This window comes from Cryptotermes secundus, unplaced genomic scaffold (genome assembly GCF_002891405.2).
Source record: "Cryptotermes secundus unplaced genomic scaffold, Csec_1.0 scaffold251, whole genome shotgun sequence".
Taxonomy (NCBI): Eukaryota; Metazoa; Arthropoda; class Insecta; order Blattodea; family Kalotermitidae; genus Cryptotermes; species Cryptotermes secundus.
Genome location: NW_019744108.1, coordinates 534,206 through 561,285, shown reverse-complemented (window position 1 = coordinate 561,285; position 27,080 = coordinate 534,206). Strand labels below are relative to the sequence as shown.

General features: G+C 39.7%; 1 protein-coding gene across 2 annotated transcripts; it reads left to right on the top strand.

Annotated features, from left to right (window-relative positions):
* The first annotated feature begins 4,475 nt into the window (after positions 1-4,475).
* On the top strand, positions 4,476-13,352 carry LOC111874410. Of its 2 annotated transcripts, none has more exons than XM_023869902.2 (3): positions 4,476-4,554; positions 8,274-8,574; positions 10,997-13,352. In XM_023869902.2, exons 1-3 carry the CDS (start codon positions 4,531-4,533, stop codon positions 13,093-13,095), a joined length of 2,424 nt encoding a protein of 807 aa, XP_023725670.1. In that variant the 5' UTR covers positions 4,476-4,530; the 3' UTR covers positions 13,096-13,352. The 2 variants fall into 2 exon arrangements, with proteins under 2 accessions (XP_023725670.1, XP_023725671.1); XM_023869903.2 differs by lacking the exon at positions 4,476-4,554 and adding an exon at positions 4,654-4,730.
* The last annotated feature ends 13,728 nt before the right edge of the window (positions 13,353-27,080 follow it).

The following is a 27,080-nucleotide window of genomic DNA, read 5'->3' as shown; positions in this document are numbered from 1 at the left end:
TGTACTTCCAGCTACTTACCCACTCCCTTAGCAGAAATTACGTCCATACTGTACAAAGGGTCCATACTGTGCCCCGTAGGTGGTTACCTACACGAGAGAGAGAATAAAATGTGGAGGAAGGGCGCCAGTGACACACACTATATTTTAAAGTAGGGGCGTTAGGCATCTTTCCGGCTTCGAAAGTTCCCAGGCGTTGCCCGCTCATCCTTCTGGTAAAGTTGTATTCGAGGTAGGGTAAAGCTTTGGGAAGTGGCAAAAGTAAATGATATATATATATATATATATATATATACAGTGTCCGTCTTGCAGTGCATCCACTTTTACCTGTCACTCCACAACATGTTTCGGCACCATAGTGCCATCATCAGGTGATCCATTTACACTAATCTATTGCATTGCATGCTATTATGTCAATGTAAAATTATTTAAAAAGTGTTTTAAAATATTCGTCAGTTATAATAACAACATTACAACACCCGCAGCCAAAAAGGGAACACGCATCACGAGACACGATACACACGCCATATAAGAGGAACGACTCCCATAGTGGAGGAACCATGCGCGGGTTTTGAATTGGAACAGTTGAGATGAATATCTTAACAAGATTTTAGTATACAAAAAATTTATTATAACTGGCGAATATTTTAAAATATTTTTTAAATAATTTTACATTGACATAATGGCATGCAGTGCAATAGATTAGTGTAAATGGAGCACCTGATGATGGCACTATGGTGCCGAAACATGTCGTGAAGTGACAGGTAAAAGTGGACAAGACGGACACTGTATGTCATGGACGAAAATCAGTGCAACAGGACGCTAAAATACAACACTAAGGCAAAAGTAAAGGTTAGGATATGGGCTTTGTCACAAGCAAAGGGGGTAAAGCTGAGCAATGGTTTTACTGCGTATCATCCGAATTTATGTCATGAAGGCGGAAGACCACGGTACAACGTTCACTGCCATGAAAACCTAAGACCTAATTTAAGGTATGCTTTAAGCAATTCCCGACTAGTTTTTTCTTTTTTTTTTTCTTCATTGCCACTACAGTCCCAGTGGGCCTAGGCCTACATCCATGAACTTCTCCGTTCACTTCGGTTTTTCTAGATCTTACACATTCGGTAGGACTCCTTGGGCTGGTGATCAGCTCGTCGCAAGGCCTCTACCTGTAGACAAACACAGAAAAACGCACACACACAAACTAAACTTCAATGCCCTGAGTGGGATTCGAACCCATGATCCCGGTTTCCAAGCGAGCGAAGACAGTACATGCCTTAGAGCACTCGGCTACCGTGACAAGACCGACTAGTTTATTCAAGAATTTTTTCCATGATGATGGTCTCGTTACGACAAATGTATGCGTCAGTGACAGCAGCGCGCGATACACCAGGTTTTGCATCGTGAAGAGCGCGAATTCTGACCTTGCGCCAGCCATTCTAACATCCAGGATGAGCCACAGCACTCGATGAACACCAGACTGGAAACTCCCTCAACAAGAAAAACGTCCAGGAGATGGGGGTGGTCATACCGCACATCTGCCTACTCCACTGTCATCTTGAAGAAGAATAAGAAAATAATGTGATGCTAACAATATTTTGGTCACAAAACATCAGGTGCATTCAACATGACGTGCGAGTGTGACTGATATCGACATTTCATTCCAAGCACAACGGTTTAAAAATCAATTCTGATATTTATTCTGCTTCCTCTATATTGTACACACTTGACTGATCATAATCGCATTCCAAGCACGTCCATCTAAAATCCATTCGCACAATCAGCAGACAGCATATCAGCAATTTGACCTTGCGGTGTTATGAGGTTGAAAAATTAAAATTGTCCCTGTATGGCAGCATCATGTCACGAAAGAGTATTGGTGGAATGTACGTGAAGCTCCAGGCATTCAATATGGGGGTTCAGCTTCATACCACTGCCGATTTTGTAACGGCAAGAGATACCAATAGTCTAACATTTAAATGGAGGCTGGTTGAGCTCCTCTGGACGTCGTGGCGAAGAAGAAAATCATCATCATACCCCGGAATTTAACCCCACGCCTTCAACTCGCAGTGTATTAATTTACTGGTTCGGAAAAACAAAAATGGTGAAATGGGAGAACATATATTTCGTATGCGTAAAAGGTAAAAAGGTAAAGCTGCCCCTGTAACAGGCCGTGAAGTCTCATAGGTCTGTGAGACGTCGAAGCTCCCATATTTTCTCTAGACAATCGGCTCACAGATGACGGTGAGGTTGTCAGCCCTAGGCGCCGTCCGCCCTTTTCCCCCCAGGATGATTCCTAATACTCATTTCTGTTAGAGGTTGAGTCGAACTCACGACCATAGTATGGCTGGAAGGATTAGGTTAAGTTGAAAAAATCCACCTCATCGGGACTCGAACCCGCTAACTTCCGGCTTGTAGCATAGTTCGTATGGAGATAATAAATATGAACACATTTATAGTTGGAAACCGTGAAAGGAAATACCACTTGAGAGGCATAATTTTACGTGGGAGCAGATATTAAAATGGAATTTACGTAACTACAATGTGTCAGTGTGGACAGGATTCATTTGGCACAGATAGAGCCGAGTGGAGGATGTTTGGAGAGATCAATAAAATTTCTCGATTCATGTAAGCCGTGTAATTTCACTACGACTCGCTCAGAGACTATCAGCTTTCCAAGGAAGAATCTGCATTTATGTTAGAAAAAAAGTATCTGTAACAGGCCGTGAAGGCCCATAGGATTGTGAGACGTCGAGGCTCCCACATTTTCTCTAGACAATCGGCTCGAAGATGGCGGTAAGGTTGTCAGCCCTACACACCAGTTGCCCTTTACCCTCCTTCCAGGAAGATTCCTGGTACTCATTTCTGTTAGAGGCTGAGTCGACCACAGGGCCATAGTGCGGTTGGAAAGATTAGTTACTTATTTTACACAAACTGAACGTATCTTCAGCTGTGGGCAATTCCATGGGCATCCCTGCCTCATTATAACGGTTCGTGATCCTCAGCGATAAATGATGCTATGGATAATCTATCCGAAATAAAGTTATTGTGACACAGCAAAGGGAAGGGAGAGTAGGAATTACACTTCAGGGCGAAACCGCAGTCAGGGACTGAACTAATGACATTCCGCATGGAGTCACCTGAAACCTTATAGAAGCAGGCAATATAACTATCAGTGCTAATAACGAGATTGCGCCTGCAGATCCGTGATGTACATCCTTGTCAAGAACAAGTGAAATAACAGGCTGACACTACAATTAACAAGAGCACTGCCGTGTACGCCAGTTCGAGTGGATACATTCGAAATTCATTCTTTCGATAAATTTGAGTTGGTTCATCCTGATCCGTCACACTGACGATATTATGAAAGGTTATCAACTCCGTCCAGTGTGACTGATAAAATGTTTTTTTTCTCCTCTTTAATCTTCCATCCTTCACATGTTTCTGTCTGAGAGACCATCTTCGGAAGGATATATCAATACAGGCGGAAACTACAATTACAATATGATTGGTCAATATATATACCTACACACAATATCATTACAATGCCATAAATACAAAATCTGAGCCTTTAACAACTACAGCGATATGCATGAATACATTAAAATATTTATAAATTATTATAATTAGTTTGTTTACGAGGACCGCCTTTGTGGTCTAGTGGTCAGATTTCCTGGCTACAGATCCAGTTCGATTCCCGGCGCTGCCAGATTTTATGAGTAGTAGTGGGTCTGGAACGGGGTCCACTCAGCCTCGTGAGGATAACTGAGGAGCAATTTCAAGGAAATAGCGGCTCCGGTCTAGAAAACCGACATTAACGGCCTTGGGGATTCTTTGCGCTGACCACGTGACACCCTCTATCCGTTAAAGTTGGTGCTACCGTAACTTCGCCGACAAGCGGCGGTCACTCGGTCGGTGTAGTTCGCTTGCGGACTACAGGCCACGGAGTTTTTTATTTTACCCCAGGATATTTTTCCGTAAGGTTGCTGCATAAGGTGTGACGTACCCTGGTTCTTAGAGTAGCCGGACTTAGTAAGCCAGCTAGTAGGGTATTGATTAGCTAGTAAGTTAGTGCCGAAATACACTGGGATGTTTAAAGAACTTTAAATATTTACCGTTGCGCGACGTTCTACATGCTCGGTTTTGAAATGATAGAGAGAAAATATCCTGCCTATAGTTATATTTGTAATTGCAACAAATTTCTGCGATAAAATTAGAAACTCCAGGAAGATTCCCTCTTCTTCCTCGCCTGCAAACGAAGAACCCTAATTCTGCCACACCTTCCTCCGGTCCAGTGGCGTCTTTTACTGTCTCTTTAATAAAATGAAAGATGCGATATGCTAAACATATTCCATCTCTGTCTTCCCCTTCCTTATTCAGTCATATCCCATCACTGTATCTTCAGCGACACAAGGGCATCCTCTGCTATGCTTCACTATATAAAGCAGGGCGTGAAGAGATGACAGCCGAGAGCGCGACTGGCGGCAGGTGAGAGAGACGAGCTGACATCTTCCTTGAGCAGGGATCACCGTCATGGTCGTCTGTGCCGTAACACCCGTGAGTAACAACTGGTCATGGATACTATGATGCAGTTTGAAACGTAAGACCCAAGCAGATTCATCTTAACCTAAATAAAATACAGGGAACTACAACTGGATAGGCCTTCGGTTGGGGGAGAGAATGAAAGCTGGATAGATCGGAAAGCGGCCACTTGGAAGACCGTGAAAATGGTGGTGAGAATAATACGGAAACCTAGTTAATTTCAAAGAATATTTATGTTTACGTCTTTAAAAAATTCCATAACAGCAATACAAAGATAATTTATGTGTTTCGCAACATTATTTCCTCAAGATACATAAATCTATAGATCACTAGAACCTATGTCTAATTAATTAAGCAGCTTTAAATTTCAAATTAGTAAGTGTACTTAGGATTTTTAAATTTGCTTCGGCATTACAGTCCACAGTGACCTGAATTATTTCACGAAAAAAATCTAGGCCCTGAATCGGGCCTTTTTTGTTGTTGTTGTTGTTGTTGTTGTTGTTCTGTATTCCACAGATCAGGCTAAAGTCTGTTCTTACTTCATAATTAATTCTGTTCTTCCATTTAAAGAATATATATATATCACTTCAAATTCCTTGTTCATTACATCATCTATTTTCTGCGTTGGAATAAAAAAAAAAGCGCCGCGTAATTTGCCTTCATAAAACTACTGTTTCATAAAACCAGAGCATNAAGGTTCATTACCGTGTTCACAAGAGCCCTCCACTGGTCCTTATCCTGAGCCAGGTCGATCCAATCCATACCGTCCCATTATATCTCTCTAAGATCCATTTTAATATTGTCCACCTACATTCCAAATACCAAATCTCATATCCATTTTCTTTCGCTTAGGTCGTTTATTCAAGGAATCCGTCCAAGTCCGAGGGTTCTTGTGATATTTCATAACAAGTTTATTTTTTACGGTGAGTTGTTAGTTCCACGCCCAACCACAAACCTGGGGGACCATCCCTTGTCGGTTGTCCGCGATTGTTTATTCAATGTATTTCCAGTTACCCTCCATATCTGGAGGCCGTCTCCTCTATCCGCAACCTGAGGACGTGCCATGCCGCGGTGACAAGGGACCCATATAACATAGGGTTGTACATTAAGTTTGGCGGGGACATATGTTTATACAATCATTAATATTTAAAGCATATGGCCCCCTGATCTGCTCGGAATTAATTTCGAAAAATTAGGCAGAGGCTTCCTTACAAATGTGTTCTGTCCACTGGAAGGCCTTTGCAAGCAGAGAACGCAACGCAGAGGAAGTCGAGATACATGAATACCTCAATTGGGATCTGAAGGTGTGATCGCAATACTGGATCTGTTAAAGATCATACATATACCTGATCAGTTACCAGTAGCTTTTTACAAATAAAAAGTGTTCCTAAACAGATGAGACCTGGTGCAGTAGCCACTGCTTCTTTAAGAACAAGAATTCTTGTCAGAATTTTCTAAAAAGGAAACATACCACGCAAAAGGCTGAAAAGAACTGTACCCAGCTAAGTAAACTTGCTGATGATGAGGCTGTAGGGAGGGTTGGTGTAAAGAAGAAAGACAGCAGGGCTGACTCGTTACTGACTTCTTATTTAGATCATGCACTTCCCCGTCAACCTTATAGAACTTTCGCTCAGTGTGAATGTAAAGATATTTCTTCAAATGTCTGCACACAAAATAGGCTGCTCTAGGTAGGTTCCTGAAGATATTTAATGACGCTCTTTCAACTGCAAAAAGAGAAAGAAGCATAATGAATGGTGAGTGGATAAGAATTTGGAGATTAACAGTCGTGACCTATTTTACGATGGTAACCCAGTACCCTCCAGTAAATCTCAAGAGACTAGACGATAATGGAAATGAGGTTAGAAAGTCGTTTCATCAGACTCATGGAAAGACTCGTGGTGCGCTGACGGTACATAGAGTGTAAGGTAAAGTTGTCCCTGTGCTCAACTAATTAAGCACTACGCCATGAAGGCGTATGGGGGAGTGTATGTATAGATCCGCATTATATTGACCTCGGCACTAGCTGGAGGTGAGTGGTCAGCATCACGCCCCTGCCGCTTTACCCCAGGGGAAAGAGCCGTAGGTGCCCATTGGATATGAGGCTGGCTGTGTCCCAGAGCCGGTCTGGACGATGTGGAGAAGAGAAAATTCTTGACTCTATCGGGACTCGAACTCTGACCCCTCAGTCGTCTAGCCCGTAGCCAGTCGCTATACCGACTACGCTACCCCGGGGTATATAGTGCGTTCGTGAGGGAAATCTAGAAAAAATTCGATTCATTCCTGAACACCGTAAGGTTAGGTTTAAACGATTTAAGTGTGACGACCAAAAAACCTACAGACAGGCTTCGCGAAGATGATACAGGCCTATTGGCGCAGCTTTAGGTTTACATTGCGAAGCATAAGCAGTGTGGCACTCCGGGTTGTAACGCCGTAAGTCATTCCTCACGGTTGAAAATGAAGTAAATTCCTTTCAGTACCACACAGCATTACAATCCTGAGGTTCTTCTAACACCACAAGACGTCACAACCCCTGTACAGTATACTGGCAGTACACTTCTGGGAAACTTCTAAGTTATTTTTCTTCATGGGGTTATAATTTTACAAGGACTACTGAAGACAGAGGCAACATACTCCCCCGAAATGCCCGAAGCTTTCCAACATTACATGGCGTTGCAAGTTCTATGCTGAAGATGGAGCTACTGTATACTTCATAAACGTTAGAAGCAAAAATTATATGGTATAAAAGCCTAAGGGACTAGAACGAAATATCAGTGTCAAAGACTATGACATTCCAGTCAACCAGCATAGCAATAAAACAGTTACCCAGCGACGCTGTTGGAACTATAGAAGTTACTCGGAATAAAAAGGGACGTAAAGATAATAATGAACGTTGATATGGTAACAGTTTTATCGGAGGCAATTGTGGCATACTTTAGCCTATTGCACCAATATTTATCTGCAAACAGAGGAACCAAAAATATCCTGTAAGGATCCGGTTCAGATTAGAACCTGATACTTCTCGAATACAAGTCTGGAGCGTTATCCCTGCAACAACCTGCTCGGTATAAAGGAAGCAACACAAAGACACGGATAGGTTATAGTGTCTGCACTGCAATAGAGCTGTTAAAACAGTGAGTAGCAATAGCTCTAATCCGCAAAATAAAATATTAGTCGTTCACATTAATTACGTTTAAACACAGAAGCAAGGAAATATGAACGAAAGATGAAGGAAGTTTTAAAGGCTTGATGAACATACAAGCAAGCCGCTCACTTAAAAGCGCAGCGATATATTAGGCAGAAAGCTATTAACGGAAACGGGAGTGCAGTAAGTCATACGAAGGTGAGGGAAAGTCGCTAGAAATATTCCTTCACATCCATTCGTTAATTGGGTGCATTTATGTAATTTTATGAAACCGAACTCTGTAGACTTCAGGCTATTAATAACACACTATGAAGATAACAACAAGGGTTATTTCAAGTCTGATGAGGAGTTATTGCGTTCGGCTCTCTTGAAGGGATTTGAGAGAAGGCGGTCGTGGTCTATTTCAATAACTTAATCTGATAACTTCCCGAAAAAACGGAAAAATCATCAGCAGTTCAGAGCAGTCTGTCTCCCTACCGAGAGACGAACAAGGCACAAGGCGAACACAAATCGGAAGCATTACCTTTCGAGCCAACTTTCCCCGAATTGAACATGAAAAGCATACGCAATGTTTGTGTGATGTTCACCCCAGGCTTTGGTCCTGGTTCTGGCCGTGTGCGCGCTGTGTTGGGAGAACCTGCCTGCCATCCCAGCGGGGCGCCGTGCGGAGTACTACTTGCTGCAAGGCGACGGCGCCTACAGGTACGGGTATGACACGGGGGAAGGCCAGAGCGCGGTAGCCAGTGCCGACCAGAGCAACCAGGTGCAGGGCCAGTACTCCTATGTAGACAGCACGGGGAAGAGGGTCAGCCTTGCCTACACAGCCGGGAACTCTGGGTTCTTACCTCAGCTGGAGGGTGGAGCGACAGCTGCCGGTCGAGTGGGGGTATCAGGTAAGTATTTGTCGCTATAATTACCTATTCTACTTTAATTTTTCACAGCTATATTGTGTTATAAGAAGTTTACGTAGTGAATGAAAACAATATACTATCTGAGGTAATCAAGGAGACTATGTTAGGCCACACAATGATTGCGACACAGAATTTCTTATTATATCTTACCGCTGCCATCAGATTATTGTGGGGCCACCCTTGCGACAACTTTATTACTATGAATGCGGGGGTGAGGCATCCACATTTCTTATCCTTATCCCACCGCTGCCACCAAGTTATCGTGGCGCACAACTGCGACACCCAAATTCTTATTACATTCCACCCGGACACCATCAAAATTTAGAATATATCACCGAATTGCCACCAATTAAACATCTGTGGACAGCTTCCACTCCACCCAATGAATTAATTATTACTAATACCCCAAATAACCCAAACAAACACTCAACATGTTAAAACGAAGATAAATGTAATTAAATCAACAATTACATACGTACAGCATATTAACACACACAATCTGTAATTACACACCTTGCAATAACCTCTTAAACCTTACTACCGCTAGTCTACTAAACCTGCAAGGCGTAAACCAAATTTCTGCACTCTGCAGTCAGTAAACCAAAATTATCATGCAATAACAGCGAACTAAATTCACACTCTAACCTTCATTCGCTAACCACAATTTATATCTTAACAATAAACCAAATCTCGTATGCTAACCGCTAATTAGTGGGCCAAATTTCATATATAAACATCAATAATCCATATTTCCGCTCAACTAGTCAAAACTGGTATTTTCAACAAGCTACCAGTGAATCAAATGTTACGTTACTGTTACTGAACCAAATTCTTGCGTCTTACTTATCACTTGATAAATAAAAATTTGTACCTCGTCATAATCTCCCAATAAATAAAAAAAAAATCTTTAACAATTCATGAACCAAAGTTTATATGCTAAATTCTTTTGATCAATTTTATCCTGAAAATCCTTTACCAAACCAAAATCATTGAACCAGAATTATATTCTGACAACCATTAGTGATCCGAAACCAGGCAAGTACTCACGCTTACAAAAGAGGAAGACATCAGACTCCAATGCGTCTCCTTCCTACCACGCGATTGTTCTGAGTGACTCCTAAAATCAGGGTATTCGTGACTTCTCCCGTCCGAGCCCCTCAAAATTCAACATCATAAACATTCCGTGCACTCAAAATCCTAAAATCGGCAGATTCCTCCTGGCCGATATCCTGCCAAGCGAGACTTGCTACTGTGAAGTTCTTCCGATTGCTCAGCAATTTCTGTAAACTGTACGACTGAACCCTGATGGCTAAGGGAGTATGCTACTTCACTCTAGTTTCAGGCTGGCCAAACCTGTGGTTCACCTAACATAATTCGATTTATCAAATTTATAATTAATTTCTAATAAATTAAACATAAGATAAGTCCATTAATAACCTGGGGTACAACCACTATGCAATGTAGCCAACGATAGTTTCTTATTACCCATGTTGCTGCGTTTAGATTTTGGTGTTCTGGATTTCAACAACGTGAAATATGGAAGGTGATTACTAACATTTCGAAGGAATCTGCTGCTCCACTTTCAGGGTTGGCGTGATTCTGAAAAGGGAAGTGGTAGATTCATAGGAGAGGTTACTTATGAGACTAGACGGCTACATCAGTATCTAAGCCTTCACTTCAGTGATATCTTAAGAGTGGGTAGCACCTCCGTTATGTATTACGTTAGCCCTGGAATTAAATCTTGGCCCGCGGTATCACGTCTCTCCAGGCAAATGCCTCTATGGGATCTGAGATTATCCCAAACAGATTCCTTTTGCGTCATTTTTAATTAATTATTCGCTATCATATATGTGATCAGAATTATTAAAACCGTCATTAAATAAACCATAATTATGCAAAAATATAATCAACGTTCAAATATTATGTTTTTGGGCATTATCCATCGTCTTGTCTTTATCTAAAAAACCGTCCTGTTTATTTTTGAAAGCACGACATTTCGGAGACTGGATTCTGTCTCCGAAACGCTGTGTTTTGAAAAATAAGAGGACGGTTTTTAGGTAAAGACAAGACGATGGATAATATAAAAATATAGTATTTGTACTAATGTAAAATCGTCACAAACTTTTAGAGTAATCAACGTTGCTTCAACCGTAGAAGTTATGCTTTTTCGAACGTTATGAGAAGTTCATCTAAATTTGGAAACAAATGTTCATGGCATTAACGAGGAGAGAGAGGGATTTTGTGATAATTGCCCCTGCAAGGATAGCGACAACGTGGTGGCACAGTGAAACCTGGTACTTCTCCAATATAAGGTTATAGCTGTATTGTCTCAACGCGCTGCTTTCTCCTGTGCAATTGCGAAAATGAGTAATGAAACTGACGAACTAACATTTTTCTACTGCAGGTCCAAGGTCCCGGAACAGCCTCGCAAGTTCCCAGAGCGCCTTCGCGAGCGGTGGCTTTGCCGCCGATGGAAGACTGGCTGACGAAAACTACGACGACAATGCAGATGCCTCCTACTCATTTTCCATCGACACTGACAGCTACAAACGTGCTGAGTCCTCCGACGCTAGAGGCAACATCCGCGGTCAGTACTCATACAGCAGCCGGGAAGGTGGGAGCCACGGTGTGAGCTACATCGCAGGAGAGGGCACCGGCTTTGTCGTCACCAGCAGTGACAGTGCTGCAGATATCGGTTCCGTTTCGCACAACGCGTACGTCCCTCCCGCTTCGTCAGCCTATTCTAGAGGGCCAGCAGCTGATACCAGCAGCAAACTAAACAACGACGGGTCCTATTCATTCTCCTTCAGCACAAATGATCAGTCTCGGGAAGAATCAGCCGATTCTCAGAATAACGTGAGAGGCAGCTACTCGTTCAAAGCAAAGGACGACGGACGCATTCGACATGTAGACTATGCAGCCGGTTCTGCCACAGGCTTTGTTGCCACAGGAAGTCATCTTCCAGCTCCTTCAAGAAGTACAGCGTCGTTCCGATATCCATCTCAAGGTCAGTCGAGACCCGCGTCTTTCGGCCAATCAAGTTCTTCGTCTTTTAGCCAGCCAGGACTTTCGTCTTATTCAACAGGGGATGGCATATACTCTGCAGGAGATGGGAAGGTATCCACAACTAAAGACGCCTCTTCAGTGGGATTAACTTCAGGCAAGTCTACATCGTCCGGTTCTTTCTCCCAGACGCCAGTAGGTGAAAGTTCAACGTCAACTGGACTCCAGAAAGATGGTTCTTATTCGTTCTCATATAATGCCGGTGACCACAGCCGCCAAGAGTCGGGCGATGCTCAGAACAATGTCAGAGGATCTTACTCCTTCGTAGCTAAGGATGACGGCCAGGCTAGGCATATAGAATACGAGGCGGGTGCTGCAACTGGTTTCATTGCCAAGGGGAATCATCTGCCTGTGGCTGTATCTCCTTCTGACACTGGAGGTAGTTACTATTCTTTTTCTTCACATCCTTCGGTCAGTTCTTATTCTGCTGGTGTTCATGCTCCAGGTTCATTTGCAGAAGCACGGCACAACATCCAAGATCAAAGACGCCAAGAATCAGGTGACACTAAAAACAATGTAAACGGAATCTTCACCTTTAGATCGAAGGATAATGAACAGACACGCCGTGTGGGCTACGAAGCTGAAGCAGGTACTGGGTTTATTGCTAAAGGGCCACATATTCCAGTAGGTCCATCAGTAACTTCCACAAGCCAGGACGCTACAGGAATAAGATACAGCCATCCATTTGCCTCAAACCCATATGCCGGTTCTAGTAATGTTCAGGCTCAAAAGGCTTCTGGTGGCTCCTACTCTTTCTCATATAATGCCGGGGATCATTCTCGTGCAGAAACATCTGATGACCGGGGCAATGTACGAGGAAGATACTCTTTTATTGCTAAAGACGACGGTAGGACGCGGGAAATAGTTTACGAAGCCGGTGCTGAGAAAGGTTTCATCGCTAAAGGGTCTCACATACCAGTATCAGGCTACGCTAGTACAGTCAGTGGCGCTTCTGATCATCAGTTATCGTCAGCAGTAGGTTCATTTGGATCAACCAGTAGTGCTTTTATTCATCGGGCATCGTCAGCTTCCTATGAAGTTGCCGAAGATGGCTCTCAGAACGATCAGAGCAGTGGAGATGCTTCTTATTCCTACAGCTACCAGACTGATAGCAGTAGTAAAGAGGAGAGCTCAGATGCGCAGGGAAATGTTGTGGGGAGCTTCTCGTTCCTAGGAGGTGATGGTGTTATCAGGAACGTCCATTACACTTCCAGGGGTAATGAAGGTTTCATAGTTTCAGGTGAGAACATTCCCAAAGGTGGGAGTGGTAACGCAGCTGAAACAAGTGCGGCATTCGGTGCATCCAGCGTTCTCTCTGCAGATGCCAGATCCTCACGAACGAGACCGCAAGATGTGGGCCCTGCTACTTTCCATCTTAAAAAATTCTTGCCTCCGGAGAGTCCAAGAAAGTTTGGTTACATCTTCGACACAAAAGTCTGAAGTGACGACTCTACCACTGTGTCCTTACAGCGTTGTGTGTCAGATATTCTGATCTTTCCCATACTTTGTTACAATTTAAAATGAAAGTTCTATTAGCGTCAGTTATGTGATATAGGTTGTCAAATTACTTCATGTAGAGCTGAAATGATCTTATGTATTGAAAGTAAAGTCGTAGGAAATATGATATGGTAACATGAACGAAACATTTAGGGTGAGGGCACACCAAGGAAACTGGCAAATGCAACGCAACCGCAATTTCCGAGAAATGGTACCAGCTTAAGTTGAACACATGTTACTGAATGGAGCAGCGCAAATTGAGGAAACGGCAACTTAGTTTCCTCAATTTGCGCTGCTCCATTCAGTAGCATGTGTTCAACTCAGGCTAGTAACATTTCTCGGAAATTGCGGTTGCGTTGCGATTGCCAGTTTCTTTGGTGTGCTCTCGCCCTTACAGAAGATGTTTAAATTGCTTGTCACAGAAAAGTATCACTTTAAAGGGAGCAAAATGAACTTTTATGGAGTTCATCAGTCAATGGAAATGTCTCTGCCTAATAACACTGTCGTAAAAGTAAACTCAGTTGAAATGCGATGCCCCAACAAACTTAAAAAATATGATTTCTGCAATTAATATGCATTTGTCACCACTCGAATGTTTCATATTTCCAAAAATATTACTAATTAAAAAACATATATTTGAACGTGTTCCTTATATTTCACTACAGCTTTCGAAAGAAACACCGCAAGAGAAATTATGCTAAACAAAATTAATTAATAAAATTACTCTGATTAGAATGCACCAACGAAATGCGATTTATATTTAAAATAATACAGGCTAAAATCAGATTAACAAAGTACGCTGAAAACTTTTAAAATCAAATTTCATTTTCACAAGGAAGGAGGACCGTAGCAGTATGACAGCAGACTTCGTTTCTTAACAATATATAGAAGTCCATGTATTGCATATTTGTACACGAACACCAATATATGATGAATCTCAAATCTCTTGCAACATCAGTAAAAGATATGGCTTACTTTATTCCTAAAAAAATGTGAGAATGGAAAATTATTCATCCTGCAGTTAAAACTTCTGATTACACTGACTGAGAAACAACAATTCACATTGCCTTACTGTTCAATATGGTTCATCTTTAGACCGAAGCACATTACATACAGAGTTTAGAAACATTGACATTAGGAAAGTTGACTTCTTGAGAAAACTGAGATCCTGAAGGGGATGAGTATTTAGACTACAGCCAGCTGGGATGTGACGCTGTGTTACGCGGTAGAAAGGTATCAACCGTAAAGATGGTGGCACCCGATGAATCCAAACGTTGATATCTATCTACCAAACTGCACTGTGTCACTTCCAAAAATACCGTAATCTTAAGATGATATGTCATGACTGCAAGCTTTTTATTCAACAGATGTCTCGTAAACCTAACAAAGTTATAGCTTTGTACAGCTTAATTTCTTTTCAGTTTGAAACAGGATTAACTTATCTGGCCGACAATGCGGAAAACTTCGAATTTTTTACAATCCCATTGCAGGATTATCCTTCTAATGTGGTTATTACAACCGAAATTAAATTTCACTTTAATGTTATAGTGTAAATATTCTTGGAAACAATAATATTTTAACGAATTCCAATTTATTCACTTCCTGATTTCTGATGTACGCCTATGTTTGATTTCGGCTTATTGTTTAAATTTACTTCAATTGGTTTAGTCATTCTTTAAATTGCAGTGTTTCGAAGTTTGTCAATCCAAAAACTGTTGTAGCTTATCCAGCGTTAAACAATTTTTAATACAGTAAGTTTACTGTCTTCATATAATAGCTTACATATATAATTGTGCTGTACGAGTACCACATAGCATATGTATGGTCTAACATAACAAGTTGAAGGAGCTTATTTTCATTACGCAAACTCTCTAAGAACTCTGTTCTCTGTTATACACATTTATTCACTTCTACACAACACAATTCACTAAATGTTACAGTCGACCTAGCTAGTATGAAGGTCTGACTAATTGTATAAAAATATGCAGCGAAAATGATGGATTTTTATTTATCTGTCAGAAAAAAAGACGAAACTGAAATAATAACACATGTTACTAACAATGTTTATGATATACATATATGTAACCTTTGAAACAATGTAATGTATGAAATTGTATAAAAATTAGCATTCTGCATAAGAGTGTAAATAAAAACTGACTATTATGAAATTTGTCTGTGGTCATATACTAAACGTGGGTAGTATGTTATTATTGAAATATTACCATTGTGAAAACGTAAGATCTTGGCTTAATTGCACAGACTCTTACTGTTTCGAATATTGATGGGATGTGTTCCTTATTGTAAAGACAGAAGCATCATTTTTCAATAATTCACTGCTCTATCGGGGTTCATTCCTATACCATCTCGCAGCTTACAATTACACCTCCCAGAAACATAGTTCTATTCTGCTTTGAACCTTGCCTGTGTTTGATAATACCAGAGAAACTCCCTTATCTTCTCTTGGCATTTCAAGCTAATAGTGACATTTAGAAGTTAATGTATGACACGGAAATACACGACAATTTTCTTTCTAAAATTATGCCGGTGCTTTCATATTTGCTTTTAGTCTCAAGGTTGAAACATGCAAGGCACCAGCATACGTGCTGCTTTTGGTTAAGTCCGCCGATAAGCATCAATTATTTGCCAGTATGCATAAAAATAAAGTTGTCCATGTGCTTAGCTAATTAAGCACTACGCCATGAAGTCTTATGGGAGAGTGAATGTATAGATCCTCATTTTCTTGACTTCGACACTAGTTGGATATTAGTGCTCAGCTTCACGCCCTGGCCGCTTTACTCCCCGAGGAAAGAGCCCACGGTACCCATTGGATAGGAGGCTGGGTTGGGGACGTGGAGAAGAGAAAATTCTTGACCGGCTGACCCCTCCTCCGTCCAGCCGGTAGGCAGTCGCTATACCGACTGCGCTATCCCGGCTCCGCCATTATACATACCGGCTGAAAAGAAGGAACTGGAAATACCGTATTTACGCATGTATAGACCGCTCATTTTTTGCCAAAAATTCAAGAGGAAAACTGGGGTGCGGCTTATATTCGAAATATTCGAAATCACACTTCATTTAAAAAGAATTATATTCATAATTAGTAATACAGGGTGTTCTACTCCTGAAATAATATTCCAAGAAAATTATTTTTTCTATAATTTCTGTCTGAAAATTGTGCTGCGGCCTATACACGCACGCGGCCTATACATGCGTGAATACGGTATATGTATTTTCACTTCCTATTTCGGTTTATATATATATATATATAACAAACAAAATTCGATATAGCAGCTAGCTACGGCCTGGACGACCGAGGGGTCGGAATTCGATTCCTTGTATGGGTAATATTGTTCTCATCTCCGCGCCGTCCAGACCGACTCTTGGGCCCAGAGAGTTTCCTAGGACGTGAAGCTGACTACTCAACTCCAGCTATTGCCGAGGTCCAGAATATGTGGATCTACACATCCACTCCCATACGCCTTCATGGCATAGTGCTTAATTAGTTAAGCAGAGCGATTACTTCACTTTTATGAAATAAAATTACCGGAAGAAATGTGTTTTTGGGTAGCTAACGACAAGCAAGTCGTACAGTTCATCTGATATCCGATATTACGTAACAGTAAAATGGGGTAATGCACATATATAGGAGCACGGTTTCCATGTTAAGCATAGGGATGACTTTACCGTTTTCTCTCACACTGAATTTGGATACACAAAATAACGCTACTGACAATGTTTCATACGGTAGGAGAGGTTCGAAATTCCAGTCCATAGCCACACGACGCACAGCTTTGCTTCACGGTGGCTGTTCAGAGAGTATCAGCCGCATCAGCTGTTCTGTCCGCTACGCCACGAGTCGTATCCTGCGCAGTGCAATATCACGCATGTAGTAGGACCGGCCGGATGATTTGTGGGAGTCCTTTAAGGGGCCCATACACGTATGAGTCTGGTTCGCGAGTCCGACTCGGCTCGGGTTCCAATGACCCAAACTCCTTCGTGTGTGGGTCGCAAAGTTGGGAGTCAGCTCATGCGTTTGTGTTGAAATTAATCCGAGCCCGGCTCCCGAGTCAAGTTCGCCGAGCCGGACTTGTACGTGTAAGTTCCCCTTTAGACAACCTCGCTGTGTGACATACGATATCAAAAGTAAGAAACCGGGCAGAGAAGAAAATAATTGTAGTATCGTTCTATTAAGTAAAAAAGTAAAGCTATCCCTGTACCAGACCGTTAAGGCCTATAGGGTTGTGAGACGTTGAGGGTCAATTGACAATTGGCTCAAAGATGGCGGTAAGGTTGTCAGCCTTACGCGCCGACCGCGCTTTACTCCCCAGGAGAATTATTTAATTAATTCCTGGTATTCCTTTCTGTTAGAGGCTGAGTGAACCCCAGGGCCATAGTGCGGCTGGAAGGGTTAGGTCAATTTAAAAAAAAATCCAATGACCTCATCGGGACTTGAAGTGCGACCTTCCGGCTTGTAGCATAACCCCTCAACCAACTACGTTACCGCGTACTCTTTCCGTACCACATATGCTAAACTAACAAAACTTAGGAAAGATTTATATTTCTTTTCGTGGGCATGATGACTTATGTTCAATCTCAATTACATGGTTCCATCGGGGTCCTTTACATAATCAAAAGCTGCAGAAGAAAATAGAAAAAAAGAAGACAAAACAATGAACGCTGGTGCACTCACCCACTGCGCCGAGAGCGTTCCTCGGAGGTTGCTGCGGTCTCCGTCAAATGCCACACAATCTTCTCACACGTAGCTCACAGCACAGCAGTCGCACAATTCACTATCTGATTCACAATATCTTGTTTATTTTATAGTTTTAACCAACTTTAATGGAAGTCTCAAAATTGTTTTACTCTTTTAGCATTACTTGACAGCAGAACTACATACACATACATAAAAACCGTATCACCGAGATCCATTCAGAATCCCCTTGCCAGTGACATAAGTTAGCACGAGACGTATTTTCACAGTATTTTCAGTTAATATGACAACACGTTCTGTTTATTATTTTACAGACGAAAATATTTCTTTGAACTTATCCACAGTCTGAAATTTGCAGAGTGTAACGCTATGTAACATGCGAAAGCACAATAGATCATTGAAGGTCGCAGTGCGGGGGCCGGTTTTTATGGCCCATAGGTTATATACATGTAACGTGCACAATTGAATTGTAAATGCTTATATGCAAAGTCCCAGTGGAGGTAAAATGGGGCAAGATTGGAAACGGTGTTAAATTTTGGTTTGGCTACTTCATTTTTTTCCTTGGCACTACAGCCCCAGTGGGCCTAGGCCTACCTCCATGAACTTCTCCGTTCACTTCGGTTTTTCCAGATCTTACACATTCGGTAGGACTCCTTGGGCGAGTGATCAGCTCGTCGCAAGGCCTCTACCTGTAGACAAACACAGAAAAACGCACACAAACATCCATGCCCTCAGTAGGATTCGAACCCACGATCCCGGTTTCCAAGCGAGCGAAGACAGTGCATGCCTTAGACCACTCGGCTACCGTGACCGGCTGGCTACTTCATACATCTGTCAGATATGATGCCCATAGGAAATCCGAGGCTCTTTGTTTAAAGAAGTATGGATCATGGGCCAGGTCACAAATGAAATAAGATATGAAGCAATGGCATTTATATTCGTGTGGGAATACAATTTTCAGAGCAATAAATCCGGTAAATTGCCTAATCTAAATAGATTAACGATTCAAATCAATTTTGCTGAATTTGACAAAGTTCTGAAAAAAAAAAGTCAAAACTTTTCCACCATTTGAAATAAACAGATGCAGAACAGATATACGTGCTTTAATAATATACAATAGCATTGTTGTTTCTTCTAATCGTACATTGCATTGTTAATTAATAATGTCATCAAAACCTAACTATCACAATATTTCAGCACGTGTTTCAACATAATATTAACATCAGAAATTCTAGTGTATTAAATAACAGACTATTGAACAAACATTCTCTCTGATAAGGCATATTCGAAGGGAGGTTATAATATTGATAACACCAAACACCGAGTAATTTAAATTCTTCACCACCCATAACTCCATTTTAATATCATCCTTCTCTCTTCATCTCGGCATTCCAATAAATTTACTCGTAAACCTCCGTACCTATTTCTCCCTTCTTCTATCCCTTATAACTGATCAGTAAATACTAATTTACGTCCTTCAACTATCCTACCAGCATATGAACAAGAGTCTAATTCACGGTGTTTCGTGTGGTACTCTGAATTCTCTCTGAAGTCCGAACATTTATCTGCAAATATTTGTAACATGTGAAGACAAAATTTGTTTCGAAGAAACCGTAAACGAACGTCACTAAATGATTGTCCTAGCAAAATTACATTCTGTCACTTGCATGGTAAATTTTCTGGGGATCCAAGGGCAGCTTGAAAGTTTCAAAACCTTTACCATTGCACCCTTTTTTCCCTTATCAAATCCAGCGCCAAACCTATACTGGACATACCAAAATCTCTCACATGTTATCAGTAATTTAAATTGTAAGTACTCCCGTTGTTTTATTTTAATTTACAAAATGCACAGGTTCATCATGTTGCACATAAAATATTAGCTCAAGATCTAAAGCACAATATACAGTTCTCATTAATTTAAATGATGTAATCCAGAGACACATTGCTTGTAATCAACCACCCTTCACAATCATCAGATAACACCGGATAGCACTGATCGGCACTGATGTCTCCCGTGTCTCCTTTACACCAACAAAACGAAGCGTCTCAGAGGGATGTATACAATTTCAACTACTCCTATTAAAGAAAAAAGAAGATCGCTCTCACCGCCATCTATGTCTGCCTTCCCAAAATAAAGAGCTTAAGTGTAACAGTTCAATATTTACGAGTTTGAATAGAGCTACTACAGCATAAACTTGAACAGAAGGCAGTATTACATGTAACATAAATAACTCAACTACTGGTTTGTCTTTATTTAATTCGATGGGGCAAATTTTGGTTTGGGGAGCGAAGAGTTGTTCATACAGACAATAAAAAAAAATCCCGCATTTCATGGGGTTCATAGGTTTATTACCGTGTTCAGAAACGATTGTCCCATGCCTAAGCTTACTAATACTAATTTGAATCTTATTTTTTCATATATGTCTAAGGTCTTACAAGAGGTCAGACTTTCTGGCCAAAAGTTTGTATGAACTTCTCATCTCTCGCAACGCTCGCAACCATGCTGAATGGCCGATCAATCTTATCATTATCGATTTTCTAGTTCCTAATAGAATTGGTGAAAAGGAAGAATTATGAAGCTCCTTATTATTTGCAGGTTTTAAAATTTATGTTTCTTGTGCAAAGACCTCACTGTTCATGCGACTCGCACGAAAAATCACCGTGTATAGGATTCGTTCTAGAATTCAGCGCGAAAATATAGGCGCAATCAAGTAAGCGCTACAGTTTCAAAGGTAAAGAAGTCGGGTGAACATATAAGGAGTGGAACTTCCAGCATGAGTTGAAGCTGAGGGCATGCTGCCGCACAAACTTCTGCATCTGCAACTGAAACTAACGCAAGAGAACAGATGTGCATAATATAGGCCAAAAGCAAAATCTGTGTTTTAGGTACCTGCTATAAAGAGGCCACGTGGTAGCGTTGCTAGTCGCGACCGTTGCGACACTATTCTGCAAGCAGGAATTAATGTTATGCCAATTCAACACTGAAGATGATTCCATTCACCCAACTAGGTTGGGATGAATCAGGTGTTGTGGTGGTCTGCTTGATGAAGGACTCTTTTCTCATTCAGGTCTTACTTATAGTAAGAACAGTTATTGTTATATGAATATGTACCTCAAGGGCCTTACCAAGCCACTCTGAATAATAGCTACAAAATACACATTCTACAGAGCAAGCTGCGGTTTGATATAAAATATTTTCACCTGGTCCACCTCATTCATCCTGCAGATAAATGGAACATATTGCATTAATATGCATTTTTTTGAAAGGATAGTTTGAATAAGACATAAATGTGTACATCATTTCTGTCTGACATAAATGTCATTTAAAAAACTGGAGACAAATTAAGTTTCTGAACAAGGTCTCTGTTTTATTTGCAGCTTTGCCTCCAAGTCTTTGAATAAATACATATTTCATTAAGAAAGCTGTTATTGCTTTAGCAAGCTATGCATGAGGTGCATAATATAAACTTGCAATATTCAGTACTTCCCATTAATTAATTAATTCATTCATTCATTGTATATTCCATAAATCCATATACATAGATATAGAACCAGTCACATAATTAATATAGTACAATACAAATATAAATATATATGTACAGTTTATAATCATTAAAATAGATTAAAAAAAATGTGTTAAATTTATATCAAAAAAACAGTCTTACATCACTATACATAAAATTATGCAATATTAAAACTGTTTATGCTATTATCCTTATTTCTAGGCAAATTTGTTACTAAAGAATTCATCACCTGTATAAAAAGAAACATGTGTTAAATTTACAGTCTTACATCACTATACATAAAATTATGCAATATAAAATTGTTTATGTTATTATCCTTATTGTGTAACACAAGAATAATTTATGATTTTATGCAGTATATTTCTAGTGTGATTAGCTTTACAAGAGTAGATTTATATATGGAATGCAAACAGAAATGAAATTTTCTCTTACATTTAAATACCATAAGTTCAGCTGCAAGATTTTGCAAACTTTATAGTAATGCCAGATAATAATTGCTGGTAGAAGTTACATTGTACATATTGCTTCCCAGTCTCCTACTAGATGATATGACTTACATAATTTCTCTCAACATAACACCAAAATGTAGTCCTAATACAAAACAATTTTACTATTTAGCAAGCAGCTGTGTTTCATATTATCACAATCAAACCACAACATCCCATACTGAACAATACAAGATACAAAACTACAGAAACTCTTTTAAACAAATATTTTTTTTCACAAAAATGATGAGAGCTGACAACAGAGAGACTGCTATTGGTAGAATTGTCATTACTGCACCTGTAACTAGCATGTATGCAATCATAATGTCACCTAGCACCATTACAGTTTCATTGTATAGAGAAATGTATTAACTTAATTACTGTTAGGGTATTAAACCAAGGAGGACGAGACTGGCAAAACTTGTAGCATGTATGGAGGCAATGATAAATGCCTCTAAGTCATCATGATCATCATCTTCATGGATTAGACCATACATGGTCTGTTCTGTCCCCTTAAAGAGTATGCTGCTCTCTCAGTTTTAACTGTGGTCATCCTATTTTTTATTTTCTTTATGGATTGTATATCAAAATTTTCTTTGGAATCCATCTGTCTTTCAATTGTTGCATGTGATATTTCCATTGTGATCTGGATTTTATAATTTTAGTTACAGTTTATAGATGTTCAGCCCTTCCCTAATTTTAGAATTTCTTATTTAGTCCTTCCTTTCATAGCCTGCTAAACTCCTCAAGAATTTAATTTCTGCAGTTTCATTTTTTGCTTTGATTTTTTTTTTGTTATTGTCCACATTCTGGATTCATATGTAAGTGTAGGTACTGTCATAGCTTTAGAAAACTTTATCTGTATATTTTTCCTTGCCTTTTAAATCAATTTTCTTCTTATTTCAGTGTATATTTGAATAAGCCTATTCACTTAACTTTTTCATATGTATGCAGATGTACACAGTGTTAACAAAGACACAAACACTGTCTTCATAAACCAACTGCTATCCTCTCGTGCTTTCAGAAAAGCGCACTCAAAAGTCTTATGAATGAAAAGGCACGATTTAAAATAGCACTGAAAGGATACTTAAATACACACTCATTCTACTCTGTTGCTGAATGCCTATTGTCCAGAAAATAACTTATGTATCTTTAAATAGCCTTGTGTGTAGTCACTGTGTATTCTTTGTTTCTCTTGTGTGGGAACTCACTGGGACTGTACATATGTTTTGTATTAGATGACATATTCCACACCCTAGAGTCAATTTGACTGACATTAGATCCATGGAATGCAATACAATGCAATGTTATGTTATGTTTTAAAACTCTGTTGTTTGGTACTGTAATTGTGTACCCTACAAGTCTTATGTGGAAAACTTAAGGGACGGGGCTACTTGGAAAACCAAGAGATAGGTGGGAAGAAAATGATAACTAAAATGGTGATTGGATATTGTATGTAACAGCTGTAGACTTATATGCTTTACATGTTTTGATAAGATATTACAACATGGATTTCATTGCTGGACCACTGTCCCAGTAGAACAGCCATGTTCATATGACTCATCCACACAATATCAGTAAATGGCAGGTAGAATATTACCAGAATGACTCAAAATATGCTTTGGCTGTGAGTTTATATGCATTCTAAAAGTGCTTTCTGATGGTCCCTAATTAAGCAAAAGTGCACAGTGCATACTGCATTATATTAAGCAGTATAGATGTTTTCTGTTAGAAAATTAAACAATAGTAACCTGGAAGGATTAAAAGAGCCAGACTGGAGTTAGAATAAAGTTGTCAGGTCTTCACCAATTATCTCAATCTTACAACTAGAATCCTTTTTTCTCATCAGTGAAAGCAGCAGCACCCACAGAGCACTGGAAGAAGACTAACTATGAAGTAATCAGCTGTTATGTGTTCTTTGAACAAAGTATGAAAGTTATCACAAAAAATGGAATCCATATTTGTATATTTGTCTGTCTGACTGTATGATTAATCTCTGAAACTGCTGAACAGAGTTCAATTCAATTTACAATGGGGGATCTTGACCAGCGAGAATTAAATTTTAATTTCTATTGGTGCAATATGAAACCTACTTTATATGAATCACATACTGAACATCATCAATTTTCTGAAAAATTGCTCATCACTTCTCATGTAATATTAAATACAGACAAATAAAAATATCTTCTCCTATGGAAGTGACATGAAAAATATGATAAACACAACTGGAAAATCCAAATATTAATAAAACAATGTATAGAATATGTTAGGACTTCAGTTGCAACATCAAGTGGATGCTGAATTACATATATCAGAACATTTATAGACTGTTCATTTAGTTTGTATACTATAATACAATCATTCTGATTCGCCATTGCTTGTTATTTTTTCAGCCTTGAAACACAATCCTCTAATATATGCTCCTCTATCCTGCGATAATGTCCATTTGTTATATTCCAAAGCACTGATACCTTCCTCAGACTACTAATGCCATATAATCTTCTGCATAAGTTCTGAAAATAACCTTGAAGGCACCAGCCTTCAAACATCTTCTGTTATTGTAACAAATAACATTAATTGCTCAGTTCAAAAAGCTTCTATTTCTGTAATTGCAGTATGAAAATACACGTACAAGACATATAAAGCACACAAAATATGCAGTACTCAAATGAATGGTCCTACTTACTTGAATTTGTGTAAACATGTTGCCATGTGTTCAGTAAAGTGAAATCTATTGGGACTTACAAGGCAAAGGGACAGTTGGCAGGTACAGCTTCAATGCATTAATTAAATGAATGACACTAGTAGACAAATATGATTCTAAAATACACATGTTATAATTTTCAGGGCAATTTCTTTTGATATTGTCTATTTTATATGTTTAATATTTAATAATAATGTTTTGAGATGTATTGTCAGTTGGTAGGATCCCGAATTGTTGAACTACAAACTTATAAAAAACATTATGCTTTCTTATACATAACTTTGTAGCCTATCTTCACACATGCGCTCTATAACACAGTCACAATTGTGGACAGGTTCACTGGAATTTGACTGGATGACAATCTCAGATCAGGCAATTTTGCTTGAATATGGCAGAAAAAACAGGAGTTCACCTGGTTCCATTCCTGTAACACTGTGAAGTGTCAAATGATAAGTAAATATATATCTTGCCAGTGGTGCTACTCTGTCCATTACCGTCTGTGAGGACAGGATGCATGGAAGTGTCTCAAATAAGGAACACCAATTTTGTATCATCCTCATTTAGAACAGAGCAAACAGACAATCAATGAGTGAATTTTACATTTTCACTCTTGTTCCAGTATAAATCTTATATGAGATCATTATTTAATGAACTGTGTCATGAAGAATTTGTATGTATATTTTATGATTCTAATTTAATGTATATCACACTACACCGTTTTGCAGTGGAAATCTGTGGAATGATTCCAATGACAAGAATTATTAGTTTTGAAACAAATACACTGGATATTATATTAGCAAGTATCAGTTTGACTCGCTGTATATTCTACGCTGATATCAACAATGCATCCCTGGAGCAGACTCAATAAGAATATTATTGAGCTTTCCAGATATTTGTCTACTCTGTGAATAGGTGACAAACGCTACATGGTGATCATCATTTTTTACCTGCAAAGATTAGTGTACGTAGTGTGATGCATTTCCAGTTTATAATTATTTCCTACAACATTTCAACTTATTGCATCCTGATTCTATCAGACTGCTTAATTTAAAGTGGTCACATGGAACCTTATAAAGGTCCCATAACTGTTTATACCACAATGATGTCAGATGAAATGCAGATGAAATTAAATATAATGACCATATCACACAACCAAATGCAGCAACATTCTTAATATAGTTGACTAACTAACTGACTTCATGGAGCTGAGTCATTGAGAAGCTGCTAGTTGTGCAGCTACTCAAGAACTTCTCAAAATTTTATGGAACCTGAAGGTTCACTACCATGTTCACAAGAGCCACTGGTCCGTATTCTGAGCCCGATCAATCCAATTTATATCATCCCATCATATCTCTCCAAGATCCATTTTAATATTATTCACCCACCTATGTCTTCGTATTCTTAGTGGTCTCTTTCCTCCTGACTTTCCCACCAATATTCTATATGCATTCCTCTTTTCTTACATTTGTGCTGCATACCCTGCCCATTCCATCCTCCTAGACTTGAACGTTCTAATTATACCTGCTGAAGAGTGAAAGTTATGAAGCCCCTTAATATGCATTTTTCTCCAGCCTCATGTCACTTCATCTCTCTTTGGTCCAAATATATTCCTCAGTAACTTGTTCTCAGACTCCTTCAGTCTATATTCATCCCTTAATGTCATAGACCAAGTTTCAGACCCATACAGGACCACATGCAAAATTATAGTTTTTATATTCTAAGTTTTGTGTTTTTAGGCAGCAGATGAGAAGACAAAAGGTTCTTGACTGAATGGTAGCAAACATTACCCGAATTCAGAACAAGTCTCTTAATTTCCTCCTGAATCAAGTTTTGATTTGTTACTGTCCTTCCCAGATATCTGAACTGTGCCACATTTTCAAAACATCTATTAACTATATTTATGTCATGATTTTGCACTGCGGTAGCGTGGTTGGTTGAGGCACTATGCTACAAAGCCAGAAGGTCATGGGTTCAAGTCCCGATGAGGACATTGGATTTCTTTCAATTGACCCAATCCTTCCAGCAGCAGTATGGTCCTGTGGTCGACTCGGCCTCTAACAGAAATGAGTACCAAGAATATTCTTGGGAGTAAAGGGCAGCCGGCAGGTAAGGCTGACAGTCTTACCACTATCTATGAGCCAATTGTCAAGAAAATGTGGGAACCTCAATATCTCACAACCCTATGAGCCTACACAGCCTGTTACAGGGATACCTTTACTTACTTTTACTTTTTACACTGCATTCTGGTGACAAAGACAGCAACATATACTTAGTTTTATTTCTGTTTACTTCTAGACCAACCTCCTTACTAGTGTCACTTAAAGTTTCTGTGTTTTTCTTTATGATATCTATGTTATCTTCCAGTAGATCCACATTGTCAGCAGCTGATGCGTCCCATTTCATTTTAGTCCCGCATAGTTTTCCTGGACATTCCTAAAGTCATATTCTGAAGCAAAGTTGAAAAGTAGTGGGGATAAAGCATCTCCTTGTTTTAGACCATTTTT

Coding starts and splice junctions, on each gene's coding strand:
- LOC111874410 (XM_023869902.2), top strand. CDS start 4,531: ATGGTCGTCTGTGCCGTAACACCC. Junction 4,555..8,273: donor TCGTCTGTGCCGTAACACCC/GTGAGTAACAAC, acceptor TGTTCACCCCAG/GCTTTGGTCCTGGTTCTGGC. Junction 8,575..10,996: donor CGGTCGAGTGGGGGTATCAG/GTAAGTATTTGT, acceptor TTTCTACTGCAG/GTCCAAGGTCCCGGAACAGC.